This window comes from Lynx rufus, unplaced genomic scaffold (genome assembly GCF_022079265.1).
Source record: "Lynx rufus isolate CCGP_SWC_20201006 ecotype Redwood Valley unplaced genomic scaffold, mLynRuf1.p SCAF_5, whole genome shotgun sequence".
Lineage (NCBI taxonomy): Eukaryota > Metazoa > Chordata > Mammalia > Carnivora > Felidae > Lynx > Lynx rufus.
Window position 1 is genome coordinate 78,400,630 of NW_025814867.1, and position 19,156 is coordinate 78,419,785.

Consider the following 19,156-nt stretch of genomic DNA (forward strand, 5'->3'; position numbering starts at 1 on the left):
AATGGAAGACCAGAGAGCCCAAGTCACATAGCAAGTCAGTGACATAACGGCAGACCTACCATTTCTCTTACTCGTTCCCATTCTTTCTGCACAGTTCTCGCTAACACTATTTCTCTCCTGTAGTTTCTGAGAGTTTCTATACGTAGATATGTACTGAGTATCATATTTACAACTATGATGTGGATGTATGTGCAGAGGTGTGTTGTTCCACATCATACCAGATGTTGGTTGCTTCCAGAAGCAAGGGTCCCAGATGTCTGAAATGCAATTCAGTCAAACGATGAGGAAGAGTCTACAGGAAATAGCAAAGGTTTTGCATAAAATGAAAAGGCTATGGACACCAAAGTCCTAAGGCTAGCCAGGCGTGGGTGGCTGCACTGTAAAAGGAAGCATGAGTCACTATGACCCATGAGTTCCCTCTGGTGCAGACTTGGCCAGTCTGGGCTGGAGTGTTCATGTCCTTGCGCCTTCTGCACCTGTTCCCCATGGGCACTCAGATATGGGGCTTCAGGCCCCTTGACCTTCTACCTGGTGTGAAATCCGTCTCTCTTCTGGTGGGGCTTGTCAGACACCCTGAGCAGGGGTTTCGCTCCTGGAAACTGAGAAATGCAGAGTAGAAATGCAGCTTCTGGTACTGGTGCCCCAGACAGCCTGCAGGCTGACCTTCAGTGAGGTCATTTGATAAAGAGTAAGTTGGAATACCATAGGCTTATTTATCTTGATAGAAGTACTATTTTATTGGAGAAAACATCCTGCTATACAGAAGGAGGTATTACATTGGCCTCTGCATAGCAAGCTCAAGTTCTAAATTAAACTTAATTTGTGCCAATGGGGATTGCATCAGCTGGTTACATACACACTTGGGTGCGTGTGTGTGTGCGCATGCACACACACACACACACACACACACACACAATTCTGGTGATTCTTACCTTCTATGTTCTTGTTTTTCATCATAATGTTTACTGTAGCAACAACTGCAAAATGCTTCTAGAGAATTCATTCCTGGTGTTGGGTGATATGCTTTGACTCCAGAGCGAGGTTTACAAGCTTCCCTCAACCTCACATATTTTCTGGGAATGTCCTCAGCCTCTGTTCTCACCTTGGCTTATGGCTACAACCTGAGACAGCTCCCAACACACCTCTGAGGCTGGTTAAGTCAGTTCACTTCTCTGGGCATTGATTGCCTTAATTCAGAGACAAGAATACTGACTTGAAGGATAAAAAGTTTAATAAAAAGAAATCCTTTCCTGTGTTAAGGTTCAGTGGCTATGATTTAAATTCTGCCTTTCTTACCGTGTCCAGTATAAAACTGGTAGAGTGACACCTCCCCAGAGCTCTTCAGTTATGTAGTGGCCCCTGAGGAGACAGACCCTGAGTCAGGCATTACCCACAATGCCTCATTAAGAGCTTCCTTCCTCCATCCAGTGGCCTCTATCTTCCTCCTGTACTTGAAGGATTCCAATTTATAAGTATAAAGCTCTTTGAAACTGTACATGGTATCGTCACAGGGGACCTTAGCGTTGCCATATACTTTGATTCCCCATTGAACAAATGGACAAACAGAGGCCAAGAGACATGACATGTCCGAGGAACCAAAGCCAGCCAGTTGCAGAACTGGGATATACATTTATATCTCCTAACTTCGGGTTCAGTGCTCTTTCCACTGCACCTGGGTGCCTGTCATCAATTGGTTACAGGCTTCACAGGAATGGTATTCACACAGATGGCTTTATGCACTAGATCTTCTTTGGTAAGATTTCAAGACGAATTTCTATTTCAGCTCTAAAATATTTACATTGGGCATCAGGGGGTCCATGGACCCCTACAGCAGTAACAGGGAGCCTGACGGGTCAAATACGCCTCACCCCTCTTCCCCAGAGTTGTGGCCTCGGTAGGTTCTAGTGAACCACTTGCTGGAAAGACATGAACTTCAATCCTCAGAGTCTGGAATGGCCATATTGAGTGATGAGAAGGTAGAAAGACGTTTATTTTGTGAATATTTTGTTCTAGATCCCATGCTGGACAAAGCTGATCAAAGTTGGGACTTTGGAGACAGTCATATAGGATCCCATCCCGGTTCCATTAATGATTAGCTGTTGAATTTTGGGCTTCTCTGCTTTAGCTTCCACATTTGCAAAATGGATCTGCTGCTGCTGTTACCTACCTATGGAGGTTGTTATTAGGATGAAATAAATTAATATGTATAAAGCACTTAGGATAATGTCTGATACCTAGTGCTATATAGTGATTGCTGTTTCTATGCGAATTAAAAAATATGTTCACATGAAAACACATGTTTTGCCAGAACAAAATGACACACATTAAATATATTAGAATAGCTACCTATGAGAGAGAATTGCTACCTATAAAAGAGGATTGCAAATCAGACAAACAAGAACAACAACCAAAGCAAGTGATTGCAGAGCCCTTGCTTTTCATCTCTACAGATATTGCTTCCTTGTTATCCTATTGTCAAGGTGAATAAACTGAGGCTAAGATAAAATATGTCAAGGCATCAAGCATTCATGCAGGGGCAGGAGGAGCACTTGGAAGGTGGTCTCCTGTACCAGATGGGAATTCTAGGCCTTTCTTTTTCATCTGCAAACTTCAGGATCTGCAGGCTGCCCATAAGTCATACTGTTTGAAGAACCTGTTCAGATTCTGAGCTTCTGCAGAGAGTAGAGTCAAGAGATGTGTTTTCCAGCTGCAGGAGGCACTGTCTGTGAGATCTAGAATGCAGGACCATGAACTTCATCAATAAGTTGTATACAAATAGGTAGCAAAAATGAAATTATAAAAGATTAGAAAAAAAAACACTTTAGTACCCCCAAATAGAGGAGTAGCTAAATAACTTATGCTCCACTAGATCACAGAATATAGGCAGACCACAAGATGGAATAATATTAATTACTTAGAAAAATATTCACTATATATCGTCATTTAAAACATAGATCACAGTGGGGCATGTAAAATGTGTGTGTATGTGTGTATATATATACAGACACACATATACACACACACATGCACAGATAAGTGGCAGTCAGGATGCATATATCGTAATATTAACAGTGATTATTTTGAACACGAGTTTTAGCAAGAGTTTTACTTTTGCTTTTATCTATATTTTCCAACTTTTCTAAATAAAACTGGGACTTTTATAAAGGAAAATAGTTTATTAAAAAATATCAGGAGAGGCACCAGGAATAAAGGCTGTTTTCCCCCACGTATATTGCTCTCGTCTTCTATCATCAGGTTGAAAATCATCTTTTCTCCTCCTACCAGGCTGATGCAATGGTACCTACCCACCTTTGTGCAAAGGTAGTTGCTCTTGTACAAAGCTGTCCAAGTACAGATCCGTAGTGTTCTGGCTATTGGGTACATACACAGTTACCACCTGGCATAGAGCCTGGTACAGGGGTATGTTTGAAATGAATGACTTAAATGAATGCGTATGGGCTCAATAACTTGGTTTTGTATATGAGCTCTCTGCCATTTATAAGCTAGATGAGTCCCGCCTCCTGATCTGTAGAGTGACAATAACGATTGTGGGTCAAAGGACCGCCAATAGTTTTTGTAAATGGCCCAATGCCAGTCACAAATGGGTGGGAGTGCAGAGAGTTTATTATTATTGCTGCGTCTATTAACAGGTCCACAGCATCCCATCCCTAAGGTCTCTTTGGCTCCCTAAGGCATCATGGTTACCATAGCAGCCAGATGCTGATGATGCCTCCAGGGGCAGCGAGGTGAGGCTGAGCCAGCTCCCGGGTCTTCGCCTCTGCACGTCCTTCACAGGCCAGAGTGAGATGGCCTGAAGCTCAGCCTCCTTTCAGGCCCCCCACCTGCCTCAGGTCACTTAGACCCACAAACCCTGCCTCCGCAGCCTCAGTTCGGGGCCTTCCAACACCCCTTTGGAGAGTCCCTCCTCCCCAAGCTCTGTCTCTTGGCGCCCTGCCTGGTTGCTGTGGAAACAGGTTCCACTGCGGACAAAGGAGGGAGCTGGGTCCTGCTTCCTCCCGGTCCTGTCGATGAGGATTTTTAGACCGTGGAAACTGCGCTGCCCTGCCCTACACCTGCCCTCGCTCTCCGTGTTCTCGCTCAAGTGGAGCCTGCCCTCCTTTGCCACTGACGAGACCATGTGTAAAAGCGTGACTACAGGTGAATGGAAGAAAGTCTTCTATGAGAAGATGGAGGAGGCCAAGCCGGCCGACAGCTGGGACCTCATCATAGATCCCAACCTCAAGCACAACGTGCTGGCCCCTGGCTGGAAGCAGTACCTGGAATTGCATGCCTCGGGCAGGTGAGTGGCCCGGGCAGTAGGGGCCTGGCAGGCTGGGGGCACCTTCCAAGAAGAAACAGAGATATAGAGAACCCAGATGCTTAGGGTCAGTCTCGCTGGGCCAGTATAGACTGGGAGGCAGAGAAAGAGTCCCTCACTGGGAAGTGGGATACTGGAGTTTCATTCCAGCTCTTCCTCTGCACTCCTATGTAACTTTCCCTCTCTGAATCCTAGCTACTGCTTCTGACGAAGAGGTGGGACATACTTAATAGTTCTAACCTCCGACATTTTACATATTTTCGAATTTTAATCCTCTAAATGGGTTGAAAACCAAGAGACGGGGGGCTCAAGGTCTATGGAGGTTGAGTTCTGTGCTTTGGTCCTGGGACAGTTGAATTTCAATCTATTTAATTTGGCCTGACTTAATATAAAATACTGAACACATGAGGTGTTCTAGAAACTGGCTCTACTATGAGCTCCACAGCCCTTGAGCAATTCATTTTCCTTCTTGGACCTCACTTTCCCCATTTGCGAAAGGAGAGGTTAGACTAGATCCCTACCTTGTGGGTCGTGGACCAGCAGCACCAGCATCATCTAGAACTTGTTAAAGATGCAGAATCTCCAGTCCCGTTCTAGACCTACTGAATCAGAACCTGCATGTCAACAAGGTCTCTCAGTGATTCAGATGTACAGCAATATCTGAGATGACTTTCCAGCACTCTTGTCCATGGGTCTATTATGCAGGACTTCCCTTTGGGACAGAAGATGGGGAGGCTCCATGGTGCAGTGTGGGGGTCAGAAGCAAGGCCTTACTTCCTGCCCTGGTTCAGTCCATCCAATTCAATTCAAGAAAAATCTATTGAGCACTTGTTATGTGCTGGCTACTGGCTCTGACTCTGGCTGTGTGCACGTGGAGGCCCAGCAGCAGTAACGGTGTCATTTTTCTCCCGATTTGGGTCTAGCCTGTTCACAGTCAGTGTTAACAGGTAAAACTGTGCGGACGGATGGTGCGTTTCCCAGCTGGTCCGGGCCATCCCCGCCGTGAGACTTAAAAGAGGTCTGAGCAGGAAGGACTCATCTGGTGCCCCCTGAACATTTTGCAGATGAGGAAATATCCCCAGAGCCAAAGCCCCAAGGGCAAGGCCTGAGGGCACTGGGATGCAGGAGGCAGGGGCCTCTGCAGCACACAGTCCTTTCCCCCTGCCTCAACCCCTCCCCGCAGGTTCCACTGCTCCTGGTGCTGGCACACCTGGCAGTCGCCACACGTGGTCATCCTCTTCCACATGTACCTGGACCGCGAGCAGCGGGCGGGCTCGGTGCGCATGCGCGTCTTCAAGCAGCTGTGCTACGAGTGCGGCACGGCGCGGCTGGACGAGTCGAGCATGCTGGAGGAGAACATCGAGAGCCTGGTGGACAACCTCATCACCAGCCTGCGCGAGCAGTGCTACGGGGAGCCCGGTGGCCAGTACCGCATCCACGTGGCCAGCCGCCAGGACACCCGGCGGCACCGCGGCGAGTTCTGCGAGGCCTGCCAGGAGGGCATCGTGCACTGGAAGCCCAGCGAGAAGCTGCTGGAGGAAGAGGCCACCACCTACACCTTCTCGAGGGCGCCCAGCCCCACCAAGCCACAGGCGGAGGCGGGTTCTGGCTGCAACTTCTGCTCGATACCCTGGTGCTTGTTTTGGGCCACGGTCCTGCTGCTGATCATCTACCTGCAGTTCTCCTTCCGCAGCTCTGTCTAAGATTCCCTTAGTGAGCGCAGGGGAACTCTTCGTGGCCCAAGGCCCGTGGGGGCCAGCCAGCTGGAGGGAGGGGGCAAAGAGAGACCTGGGGTGGGAGTGGGTTAAATTCTAGTGCTGGTGCCGCCACGGACTCCATGGGGACCCTGGGCAAATCACACGTCTTTACCATCCATAAAATCAAGGGTTTCTGAAGTGAAACCCAGGACCCCCAAGTTCTGCATATCTGTTGCTCAGGGACTTTTGGATTTGGAAGGTAGGCCGGGTGAGCAGGGTTCCCATCCTGGTCACACTGTCCATTCCTGGCTGCTACTTCCTCATCTCGCCTTGATCAGAACATCTTGGAGTGGCATTTAAGAGTTGTGGATGCAAATAGGTTCAACTGCTTCAAAAGAAAAAAAAAAAAAAAAGCTTGACCATCACAGGGCTTGGTAATCTCAAAAGGCCTTTCCACAGTGATGAGCTCATTCTTGTGCTCTCTTGTCAACCCCCGGCCCCTATGGAGAAGCCTCCTCCACAACTCTGCCTCCCTGCACACAGCAGAACTTTCTCTTGAAGAGAAGAGGTGGAAGCATTAGGCTGTCCCTTTGCTGCTGGATGCACAGGGTTCCTTGGTTCTGTTCCCCAGACCCCCAGCTTCCAGCAGCCTCTCTCCACTCAGGATGGATTCTGAGGCCTGCTTGTCTCAGAGATGGTGGTTGGGGTAGAGTTCCATAGACGAGGCTTCCCACCCATGGCTTATGAACTGACAGAGAATTTAGGGGAGGTTCGGAAGGTAGAGTGTTAGACGCAAGGCACAAAATCCCTAGGAAACAAATATATGACGCTCTGTTATAATGAAGAGTATGTAGAGTTCAGGGACCCAGCCTCACCGATTCTTCAGAAGTTCTGATGGTCATGACACCAGTGTAGGGGTCTGGCCTCCTGGGCGCCTTGCTGATATGCTAGTTGAGAGGCTTCCCTACTTTGGCCATGCATAGGCCCTCTCACCAACCATTAGCTGTCCATCTAGAACCACAGGGATGGGGTGTCATTAGCAAGAGAGGGAACATTAAAGACATGAAGTGCTTTACCCATAGAGAAGTGCATAGATATGTGAGAGAACCTTATATCACTTTAAACTGGGATGCGTATGGTTTGGGGTGGGAGGAGAGACTTTCTGAGGGTATGTGTATGGATGGGGTGTGGGGGGAGGCAGAAGGCAGGAGATGGGATGCCACCCTGGACTTTCGAGGGTCCTCATTCACCTCGCCTCTGTTAACAACTTGATTCTTCCTGTGTCCCCTACCGATCCCCTTTTTAATGGAAAGTCACCACCATCTGTAGTGGTGGAGGGAGTAGGGCCACTTATATAAAGATGGGATACTTTAATAAAGACTGTATATCTTCAATCAGGCTTAATAGTCATGAATGTGTGCTTGAGACTCACTACAACGTCCCTGATATGTGGTCCCTGATATGTTAGACGCCCCCTGTCTCCTTCTTTCCCCTTTCTTGGGCTCCCATATAAGGCTTTATCTAGCTCCAGCTTCAAGGTCTGGTCTGATCATGAAGGTCAGGAAGAATGCAGGCAGCGCTCAGTCAGTCATCCAGGGGACTCAGCCTAAGGCCGGTCGTACCCTTGCCCTTGCTGTAATTCTAGCACCTGGCTGCCGACGTCCTTTGCTTTATTCACACAGTGCTCATCCCTTTATCCAGGCCAAGTACCCCAAACACCCTCTGTCTGACAAGCCCTGATTTGGGTGCTGGGATCCAGTGGGCACTGAGACAGGCCTTGTCTCCCAGAGAGCCCTGCTTATTATTGAGGAAGTTCCTGGCCCTGGCTGTGCTTTCGAAATCCTGGGGAGCTTTTTAAGGAAATGTCTGTTCCCAGCCTCCACTTCAGTGCAACAGAATCAAAATTTCTGGGCATGAGGCCTGAGCATCTGAATTGGAATAAGACTCCCAGGTGGTCCACCTGCACTGCCTGGTATAAGGCCTTCTTGCTGAGGAACAGACTTCCTTTTGCACCCAGTCTTATTATGATGAGCCCTGAGGTCTCCCTTGATGGCCCCGCCTTGGATTCTCTAGGACTAGGCCTCAGCTTCCCTCTTACCCCCCTACTCTCTGTCCTGGGAACTTGACTTTCCCTCAAAACTCCTGGTTCCTGCCTGTCCTCTGCTATGATGGCTTTGTCCTGCTCTGAGAGTCTCCATCATTGAGCTCGACCACTCTTGCCAGATGCTTATCAAATTTTGTTACAAGTACTGGCTTATGGCTGTATTCCTTCCTGGAATGTGACCACAGTGTGGAAGTGGCTTACCTCAAGTTCCCTTGCCAGCTAGTGGCAGAGCAAGAAGTCCAACCCTCACCTAGTTTTAGTTCAGGCCTCTTTTTTAAAGCATTAGGCCTCTTCCTCCTCTGTAGGAAGATGTCTGCAACCCTCGGAGGCTTCCACTGTTTCCTTTATTGTTGTTGCTACAGATTGGGGGGCGGGGGTGGGTCTAGGTTTGCTCACTGGCTTATGCTCATCTTGGCAAAGACTTCTTCTCTGGGACAATCCTTCCTTTGTACACATTGCCCCGTGCCACATGATGAACTTGTTAGATGTGCCCTAGGCATTATAAATAAACTTCTCGGAGACATTTCAAGATCCCAGCTTCTCCCACTGGAGCTTCCCGGCACTAGTCTTGATGTTCAAGCCAGGAGCAGACCTACAGGCTCTGAATTGTGGCTCCAGAGGCTGAACTCCTCAGTGTGGTATCAGCATGAAGTGCAGCCTGGATCATTTCCCTCACTCACGGGACAGGGCCATCTCCATGGGAGAACACTTCCTGGGGGTCAGGAGCCCTAAGAACAAAGGAAATCACCAGCTCAGGACAATTTCCAACATAGTGAGTCCATAGACCATCAGAGCTGTAAGGCAGATTCAATCTAGGGCCTTTATGTCATGGGTAAGGAACTTAAGCCTAGAGAAAGTAAGAAATTTGACCAGCGTTATATGCACAGAGTCAGGGAAGATGATTAATTCAAACTTCAGAAACAGGTTCTGCTACTTATGAGCTGTACAGCCTTAGGCAAATTACTTAAACTCCTTGAGCCCCCTTTCCCTTCTCATCAAAATGGGAATAACGCCCGTGCCTTGCGGAGCTATTGTGAGAAATAAATGAGGCACTGTCAGTAACTTTGCCTGATACAGAGCATAGGCTCACCCTCTTCTTTCTTCCCCTTTGCCTTTCATCTGGCAGCCTCCCCTTTGACTCCCTGAGGGGCTCTTTCTCTTTGTGATTTCAGCTCTGCTGGTAAATGTTTTAGGGAAAAAAAAAAAAAAAAGAAGCAAAGAAAGAAAAAAGAAAAAGGAAGGTAAGGGTTAACTCCTCCAGCCCAAGGCTGAGACCTGGTTTATTTAAATGTAATGTAGAGTCATTTCTTTTCTTCGTCTCAAATATATTTCAAAGCAGTGACTTCATTTTTCCAGTGGCATGGTAGCCACTCTTCATTCTTCAAAGAGAGCTATATAAAAATCACCCCAAACAGAAAACACCAGTGATTTCTGGGCTCTATTCCCATTGGCTGAAATACCGCAAAAGGAATTTCGTTCCATTCCAAGTCCCATTCTGGTTCTCTGTAGGACTCCCAGCTAAGGAAATTCCTTTGGAATCGTTTTTTGGCACGGCGTGGGTACTGCCACATGCACCAGGGAAATGAAATCCGCCTGTTGTATGGCTATTTTGTGACGAATCTTGTGAGGGTAGGTGGGTGGTGGTTGTGCTACAGAAAACTCATTGGCCTGGGATTTGGGCAACATGGGTCCCAGCTCTGGGTTAGATGTCATCGAGGCATCTAGGCTGCTGACCTTGGGTGCCTTAGTCTTTCCCCTCTCCTGGGTCTCAGTTTCCTCATTTGTGAAGCAAAGAAGTAAGGTGATCTGAAGGGCCCCTACTAGCCTTGACCTTGCTCATACACTGCAGCTTGGCCTTATTTGTCCTCACTCGTTTGGGGTGGCGCCTGACCCTGACCCATCTGATGGGTCATGTAGTTCAGCACTTCAGTCTGACCAGGTGGGTTTGGAGTTTGATCCTTTTCCCCTTTCCTTTCTGGAGGCAAACTTTGAGACATCATACCCTAACTAGACCTCTCTGCAGTGATATTTGCATTTGAAAAGGCAGTTACCTTGAGAGGTGCTGCCTTATACAGGGACTTGCGTGGTAGCCATGGAATTTCAGTCTGTGTTGTTGTCCCTTCACTTCTAAAATAAGCTCAATCATTCTTCACTTCATCAGAGTGGGGTTACAGTAACATTTTTAAGACATAATAAGATTTCCCCTGTTTCCAGGATTATTCATTCATTCAACAAATGTTTATTGGGTACATATTATACGTTGCGCATTGTTCTAGGCACTGTGGATAGAGCGGAAAGCAAAGCCACCAAGTAGTTTACCGTATGCTTAGTAGAGGAACTAGGCAATAAACAGTCTGAGTAAGATGTGTGATATATTAGGGGCTGTTCAGTACTAAGGAGAGGAATAAAGTAGGCAAGGGGGATAGAAAAGCAAGGACTGGAGTTACCATTTTAGATTGGGTAACTAGGGAGAGTCTCGCTAAAGAGGTGAACTGAGGAAGGGGGGGGATGGCATGTGCAAAGGCCCTGAGGTAGGAGCAGCCTGGAATGTTCAGCTGTGAGGAGACCAAAGTGGCTGGGGTGCAGTTCAGGCTTAGTAGTCATTACTAATAGGGTAACAAAGATTAGAGTAGTAATGGGGGTCAGACCATATGTGTCACAGGGTATTGTCAAAACGTTGGTTTTTAATCTGAATGAGACAAGAGGTCAGTAGAGGGTTTGAGCAGTGGAGTAATGTCATCTAATCTATCATCACCATGTTGAGAAGACCATAGAGGAGTAAGCATAAAAGAGGGAGGATTACCTAGGAGGCTCCTGCAGTAATCTAGGAAAAGAGGTGATTATGGCCTGTTCCAGTGAGGTGGAAAGTTGGATTGAGTCTGGGTATATTTTAAAAGTAGAGCTGAGAGGATTTGCTGATGACTCAGACATGAGAGAAAGAGGAGCCAAAGAGGCCCCAAGGTTTTTGGCCTGGCCAGCCCCCTTCGGCGACGAGGAAAGCTATGTGAGGAATAGATTTGGGGGTGATGTCAGGAGCTTGGTTATGGACATGTAAAGCTTGATATGTGTTGTAGGCATTCTGTTAGACATTAAATGTAAGAAATGCAAGGTGGCAGTGGAATGTTCATAACAGCAGTTCAGAGGAAAGGCCCAAGCTGGAGAGAAATTTGGAGCAGTCAGCATCTATGTGATATGAAATGTCATGAGATTCGCTGAGATTTTTCGGGGAGTGAGGCTAGATAGAAAAGAGGCCAAGGACTGAGTCTGGGGCTCTCTAAGTAGAGAGGTTGAAAAGAAGGAGCAATCCACCAGGGGCTGTGGAAACTGAGGCACAGAGAACGTGATTTGCTTGAGCTTTCAGAGCCATCAAGCTGCAGGGCTTGGACTGGAGCCCAGGTCTTCAGCGTCAAGGTGCAGAGCTCTTCCCCCTGGCCCAAAGCACCTTCTCTGTCATGGCTCCAGCTTGCTCTCTGGATGGGAGTCCTGCCCCTCTCCCTTGTGCAGGAAGTGTTTCGTCAAGTCTGAGCAGGACAGGGATTTTTGTTTCTGTTCTTCTCAGTGTGTTTGAAGTGTTTCATAATTTTAAAATGCACTCAAATTAAAAAGGCTTTGTGGGAGGCCTAGACAGCCAGGATGGGTTTGGGCATTGGACACACAAACTCAGACCAAAGGAAGATGTTGTCGGAGTTGTTTAAAGGAAGGATTCTGTTGTCTTGGATCCCGTTGGCAGGCCTGGGCCATGTGTGAGCACTTAAACTTGGGCATGGATGAAATCAACCAGATCATGTCAGGAGATGGGCTAGATGGAATAATGTCACAGGATAAACAGCTCAGGGGGAAGTGTAGGTCTTCTCTTTCAAAATAGGTCAGCATCTTCTGAAACTTGGGTCTGGACCACATCTACACGGTGTCCTCCAGATTCCCAGGGCTGGCTCTGTTTGATTCTGGCCTGTGGTATGGCTTGGGGTCATAACCTGTTCATTTGCAGAAGCTTCCACTGGGACTGGCAGATGCTGGTGGGGGAGATGCGTTCCCACACACGCTGATCTGTTCATTCAGTGCGCTTGCCCTGCGGCACCATCCGGGCTTGACACACCTTCCTCTTGTCATAATACTGTCTTGTCCTAATACCCCATTCTTCAGAGGGGACCCCCTTGGAGCCTTTGTGATCTGCCTAGGTGTTGAAAGGGTCTTGGCTCTTTTTCCTGCATCAGAAGCTCATTGCTGGGAATTGAGCCCGTGTTTTTACATGCAAACAATTTTTCTTAACGTCTCCAAAGAGAGGCCAACACACATCAGATGCAGGAGACGGTTGCAAAAACTGTGTTTGTGTCCTTCCCTCAAATTTAGAGACGCCCATGGCTTTCTTTCTGGAGATAAACACTCATGCCTGCAGCTCACAGAAAGACCAGGGCTTGGAAAACCATTACTGCCCTTGGGTTTTGGTCTATGCCCTGTTTTCTCTCTGCTTCTCTGCTAATTCATCCTGAAGTATTATCAGAAGCTGGGCACCTCTTAACAGCGTCTCTTTTGGACTTAGCCCTAGGTTCTCAGACCTCTGAAAAGCAGATTCCTGTCCTCCCTCCATACAGGCCTGCACTCATTCAGGACCAGAAGGTCCCTTGCCTGATGTCAGAAGCCATCTTGAATCCCCTACCTTTGGTGTCTTCTCCTTTAGTTACTTCTCTGCATTAAGGCCTCATTGGAAAAGTCAAGTGATCATATCTCCCTTTGATTCAAAAAACTCAAATGTTTCCCCATTCCCGAAACCAAGCTGAGCATACAAGGCCTGCACTTCATATCTGCCTGATGGTGTTCTCTTTTCTCCTAGTTCTTCTGGTTTTCCAGGGACACCAAGTCATTCAGATTCCCCCAAACATCCGCTGCCCTTTCATATCCTTTGTTTTGCATATGCTGTTCCCCCATGCCTGGAATACTTTCCCCTTCTTCAGTTTACCATTGCAAAGTAAAAAAGACTGTTCTTTCCAGGAAAATACTCATGCAGAGATATCATAGTGATGGTTTTGTGGCTGAGAGTCAGAACATTCTGGATTGTGGGCTAGAGCAGCAGGGTGCCTACCTCACCTCTGCTTCCCAAAAGCTGCATGACCTAAGTCAAAGACCCAAGCTGGGGTAAAAGAGGCTCCCAACATTCTTCAGGAGCCACACACTGGCAGGATAGCTTAGAAATGTGGTTCTCAAACTGTATGCACATTAGAGTTACCTGGGGAACTTTTAATCCCACCCACCAATGCTCAAGACTTACTCCTGGTTATATTCGAGTCTCTGGGGGCTGAGACTCAGACATTGGTGTTTCTGGTGCCTCCTGTGTGCAGCCTACCTTGAGAACCATTGGGGTAGAGCCAGTGGGACCCAGAGTCCATCAGAACTGGTTTCAAATCCCAGTTTCCCCATCTCCTGACCGAGGGACCTTGGGCCACATTTTAAAATAGAAACTTTTAATTTTAAAATAGTTCTTTTTTTAAGTTTACTTATCTTCAGAGAAAGCAAGGGAGTAGCAGGGGCAGAAAGAGAGGAGAGAGAATCCCAAGCAGGCTCCAAACTGTCAGCACAGAGCCTGACTCGGGGTTTGACCTCATGACCCTGCGATCATGACTTAACCCAAAATTAAGAGTCAGACACTTAACAAACTGAGCCACCTAGGTCCCTAAAATAGTTTTATAATTACAGAAAAATTGTACAGATGGTACAGAAAGTTCCCATAAACCCTTCCCCAGTGTCTCCTATTATTAACACCTTCTGTTAGTATATGGTTCAATTGTCACAATTAATAAACCAGTATTGATGTGTTATTCTTAACAGAAGTCCATCCTTGATTCAGATTTCCTTCATTTTTACCTAATTTCCTTTCTCTATTCCAGGGGGCCATCTAGGGTCCTATGTCACACATTTAGTTTCAAGTATCCTTAGGCTCTGTGTTAGCTTCCTCAGACTACCATGACAAAGCACCCCAAACTGCATGGCTTAAAACAACAGATATTTATTGTCTCATAGTTCTGGAGGCTAGAGGTCTGAAATCAAGAATTGATGGGGCCACGCTCCCTCTGAAACCTCAGGAATAGGGTTGGGGGGTGAGAATCCTTCCTTGCCTATTCCCAGCGTGTGGTTGCTAGTGACCCTTGGCCTTCCTTGGCTTCTATCCGCGTCCATCATACATGGCGTTCTCCTTCATAAGTCTCTGTCTCTGTGTCTCATCTTCTCTTCCTATAAGGTCACCAGTCATATTGGGTGAAAGGCCCACCCTACTCCAGTATGACCTTGTCTTAACTAGTTGGATCTGCAAGGACCCGGTTTTCAAATAAGGTCGCATTTGGAGGTCCTGAGGATGAGAACTTCAATGTATCTTTTTTAGGGATACAGTTCAGCGTATTATAGACTCCTCTTGGCTGGGACAGTTTCTCAGACTTCCAGTAGTTTTGATCACCTTAACAATTCCAAGCAGTATTGGTCAAGTGTTCTGTAGACTATCCCTCAATTGGGATTTTTCTGATCTGTTTCTCATGATTTTAGGCCGGGGTTATGAGATGAATGGAGGAAGAGTGCAGAGATACAGTGCTATTTTCATTAGGACATATCAAGGTCATATACTATCAACATGACTTATCATTGTTAATATTAACTGTGATCACCCGGCTGGGGTAGTGTTTTTGTTAGGTTTCTCTACTCTAAAGTTATTTTGCTGCCCCCCCCCAGCTCCCCCATTTCCATACTGTACACTTTGGAAGGAAATCACTATTTGCACCCCACACTTAAGGGAGGGAGAATTATACTCTATCTCCTTTAGAGCAAATTATTTATATAAACCATTTGGCATTCTTCATGGGAGATTTATCTATTCTCCCCCATTTACTTATTCATTCAATAACTTACGCATGTAAGTATATACTTATGGATATGTATTTTATACTTTGGGTTGCAATCCAATTCTGTTTTGCTTTGTTGCTCAAAGTGTTCTTGCTTTGGTCATTAGAGTGCTTCTAGTTGGCTCCTGTGTCCCTTTGACATACCCCCCATCACTGTGTGTGACTACCTTACTCTCTGGAACAACATACTCCAGGTTCATCTTGTATATTTTCTGTGCTAGTCCTGGAATCAGCCATTTCTTTAAGGAGCCCTCGTTCCTTTTATTGAAGAATAGTGTTAGAAACCAAAATCTGGACATTAGGTGTGCTTGCTGCTACTGGGGTGTTGGTGTTTGTAGGTTGGTCCATATTTTTAACCTCACTGTTTTAGTTTTCTTGCCTGTAAAAAGGGGAGAAGAGAGTAATAGTACTTTGTGAGGATAGATGAGAGAATTATGTAAGAGCTTAGTGTGGTCTCAATCAGATAGTGAATGTTCAGAAATGTTAGTGATTATCTCCCACAGAATTTTTATATTTGAGCTACATTTAGTTTCCAGAGTTCTTTCCTATATGGTAATTCATCTTATTCTACAACCCTCAGACAGGTAGAGCAAAGATTTTTCTGCCAGTTAATAGATGGAGAAATTAAGTGGATAAGAGAGTCAACCTATGCTGCACTAGAACCTAAGTCTCTTGGTTTCAAGACCTATTCTAGACCCAAATTGGCCACCATCTCTGCCACATGATCAGTATAGATTTCTCTAATTTTACCTAATCCTACCTATCATTGCTAGAAGGGCTTCTTGTTGGTGCTAATTCTCTGATTCTTGCCACCGGAACAAGATTAACTCATAGCAAAAGGAAAGTACACACTACAATTCAAAAGAGTGCACTCATAGACATGGTGCCATATTTTCTGAACCAAACAATTGAACACATGATAAAAAAATTCTTTTTATATTCTGGGAGTGGATGACAATCAAGAAATGTAATTTGGATGCTCAAAGATAAGCATCCTGGGATATTTTGATAATTTATAGGAATAATAGGACAAGGTGTTTAATCAGAACTGACCTGAAAAACCTAAGACCTGCTATTGTATTGACAATATGATCTCCCCCACTATCTCTCTTCATAGTACAGTGATACTAATCAGATTCAGAGAAGTGTTGATAAATGAAAATACAACTTACCAGAATCATTAGTACATGAAAAACATACAAGCCAAACAGGATTCTTTGACTCAACGCAGATGTTTATTGGAACAAATGTGTAGCTACTCACAAAAACAATAGCATTTGTTGCTAATGAAGTTGGCATGATCATTATTGCAAAGAACATTCATGGTATGGAATCACAGCTACAAACTCTATTCTAGGGAGGTGGAGTTTTGTTGCATAGAAAAGGGAGCCTAAGAGGCAGCACATTTTGAATTTGGAATGGGTTGCATTTGGAGGTAATGAGTTTCACACCTCTAGATAAGATGGTCCTAATAGACACTCCCACCCTCTGCTTCTTTTTTTTTTTTTAATTTTTTTTAATGTTTATTTAATTTTTGAGAGAGAGAGAGAGAGCGAGCACAAGCAGGGGAGGGGCAAGAGAGAGAAAGAGACACAGAATCCGAAGCAGGCTCCGGGCTCCGAGCCGTCAGCACACAGCCTGACGCGGGGCTTGAACCCACAAACCATGAGATCATGACCTGAACTGAAGTCTGGCGCTCAACTGACTGAGCCACCCAGGCACCCTCCAACGCTCTGCTTCTATAACTCTGTGAGAAGTTTGGGTTTCTTGAAACTCAGCAGCAGTGCAGGGGTTGATAAATGCTTGTTGATCAAGGGTAAGCTGGAGTTCCAGAGCACATTTAGACATTTCCTCAGAATAAGGATAAAGGGGAAATAACAGGATGAACTGGGTCCAGCCAGAAGCCAGTATTTATGCACAAATCCTGAGGCTATTTCAAACGCTATAGTAGTCTGACTTTTAGAAGAAAGGCTATTTCAGATGGTGATTCTGATCCCAGAATCAGAATAATGTCCTTTCTCTGTTCCAGGCCTAGTAAACCCACCATTTTTGTGGGAGAAGCTAGTCTAATATGACGAAAACCTGAGTGGACATTTACTCTTGTGATCCTTCCACCTGGAATGCCTCCCTCTGTTTTACCTGTGGGAATGCCCACCCTCCTCAAGGGTTAGTGCCAACATCATCTCCTCTAGGATTCCTTCCTGATGTCCCCTCTTCTTTCGCACGCCTCCATATCAGAGTGGCTATTCTTTAGCTTCCATGCTGCTCCCAAACACAGCACTTGGCTGGGTTCCTTCTGTTCATGGTAGTCACTTGTGGGTGTCAGTTCCACCTGTAGGAGCTCCTGGAAGGCATGAACCATGCTTCCGTCAACTTGGTATTCTCCATAGCCCCGTCGGCACAGCCTAGCACATGGGGACACCTGGGCAGTGCTGTGAGGTAGGAAGGTATGGGGTTTTGGAATGTCTTACAGCAACTCCAAAACTTTGCATTGCAATTCTTTGGTGTCTGAGATAGAGCTCCAGCTTGTCTGACATATATCTGATGAAGTTGGGTACCCATTGCCATCTTCCCTTTACAGCATGGACCGCAAGGCCCAGAGAGGTAGAATGACTTGCTCATGGAACCAGCAGCAGGCTGTGAATTGCTGTCCCTGAGCACTCAGCCTAGTGCTTAGTTTCTGTGAGTTATCACCCCTCAGTATCTTCATCTTCCAACAAGAGGTTCTGACTGAGTCCACCAACCGCAGTGCAGGTTAAGAACTAGAATCTCCCACGAAGACCAATTTTGATAAAATAGAAGACAGGAACCTGGGGCTTCTGACCCTTGAAGAGCTTAAATCTCAGAGCTCTGGAGGGGATGAGGTCTCCCCAGAGAGGAGGTGGTTCTTGGAGGGGAGAGGCATTCTGCCTGGGAAACACTTGTGATCTTGCACTGCCAGGGCATCCAGGGTGAGGGACGGGGTGTGAAATCAGTGGCACTGATGCTTGGGGTTAGCTGGGGACATAAGAAGGAAGAGTTCAGGGGTCTGAGTCTAGCCTACCAGGGCTGACCTTGTGCAGCTCAGGTTCCCAGGAAGGGTAGGAGCAGATGCTCTGCTTTGGAATGTGGAAAGTTCCCTTGGCTAGCACTTTGCTAGGCGACATTCTTGGAAACCAGGGCATGGTAGACGGGGTGGGGATGGGGAGAGCAGTGGATGCAGTATTGGGTCTGCATCAAAGCTCTGTTGAACCTTAAAGTAATTTTTGCCTTTTGGTTACTTCAGCTTCAACTCATCTCATTAGAGAAACATTAGAGAAACATCTCATTAGATCCAACATGTCTTCGTTGGATCCTAGACTGTCAGAGCTGGGAGGGTCCTTTCAGATGAGGGGAAGGGACTGGCATAGAGCCACATAGGAGCTGGGGGGAAGAGCTATTTGTAAAACCTGGCATCTGACTTCCCAGTCCACTGCCCCTGGTCTGCCCCCCTCCTCCTGTCCTGCTTCTCTCGGGCACTCTCTCAGTTTCGTGTCCAGCTCACATTCACAAGTGCACTGCTATGGGACATGCCATTGGACTAAGAAACTTGTCACTTTTTCTTTTTTTAATGGGGAACATGGATTGGGACTGAGAAAAGTGCATGGTAGCAAAGAATCATGGAACATTTGCAGGCAGATGAAGGAGATGGTCAAGGTTGAGGGGAAGGGTACACACTGAGCAGCCCTAAGACCCAACGGGATTTGTGGGAGAACTTCATTTGCCTGGTAAACACAATGACTTTTGCTAAGTCATGTTTATTGAGGACTTATGTCTGCACTGTGCTAAGTGCTATGTATATATTAATTTTATCTTCATCAGACTCTTCTGAGGTAGGTAAGGTATGCCATTTTTATAATATGGACAAAGAAACTGCCATTCAGAGGTAAAGCCACCTGCCCAATGATGCAATGTCAGTAAGTGATAGTGCCTGGGTTCAGCCTTGTGTTCTGATCACTCAGCTACTCTACTCCTTTACAGAGTGTGGAGAGGGGGCTGAGATACCTCTTTATTGGCCAGTAATAGGTGGGCTGAACGAAATGGGTGAAAGGTGAGGGGTGGCCATCTTGCATCAGATAATTCTCCTGTGCTGCTGAGTGACCCGGGGCAGGCGGTTGGGGGTGAGGAACAGAAT

General features: G+C 46.5%; 1 protein-coding gene across 1 annotated transcript; it reads left to right on the forward strand.

The window, feature by feature from the left end:
• The first annotated feature begins 4,028 nt into the window (after window positions 1-4,028).
• RTP1 (receptor transporter protein 1) lies at window positions 4,029-6,021 on the forward strand. Its single transcript, XM_047098760.1, has 2 exons — window positions 4,029-4,300; window positions 5,502-6,021. The coding sequence occupies exons 1-2, from the start codon at window positions 4,029-4,031 to the stop codon at window positions 6,019-6,021; spliced, it is 792 nt and encodes a 263-aa protein (XP_046954716.1).
• The last annotated feature ends 13,135 nt before the right edge of the window (window positions 6,022-19,156 follow it).

What these genes read in the sequence shown, in the direction of transcription:
- RTP1 (XM_047098760.1), top strand. Translation starts at nt 4,029, where the DNA reads ATGAGGATTTTTAGACCGTGGAAACTGCGCTGCCCTGCCCTACACCTG. An exon ending in GAATTGCATGCCTCGGGCAG is followed by an intron (nt 4,301 to 5,501) that starts GTGAGTGGCCCG and finishes CCCTCCCCGCAG; the next exon opens with GTTCCACTGCTCCTGGTGCT.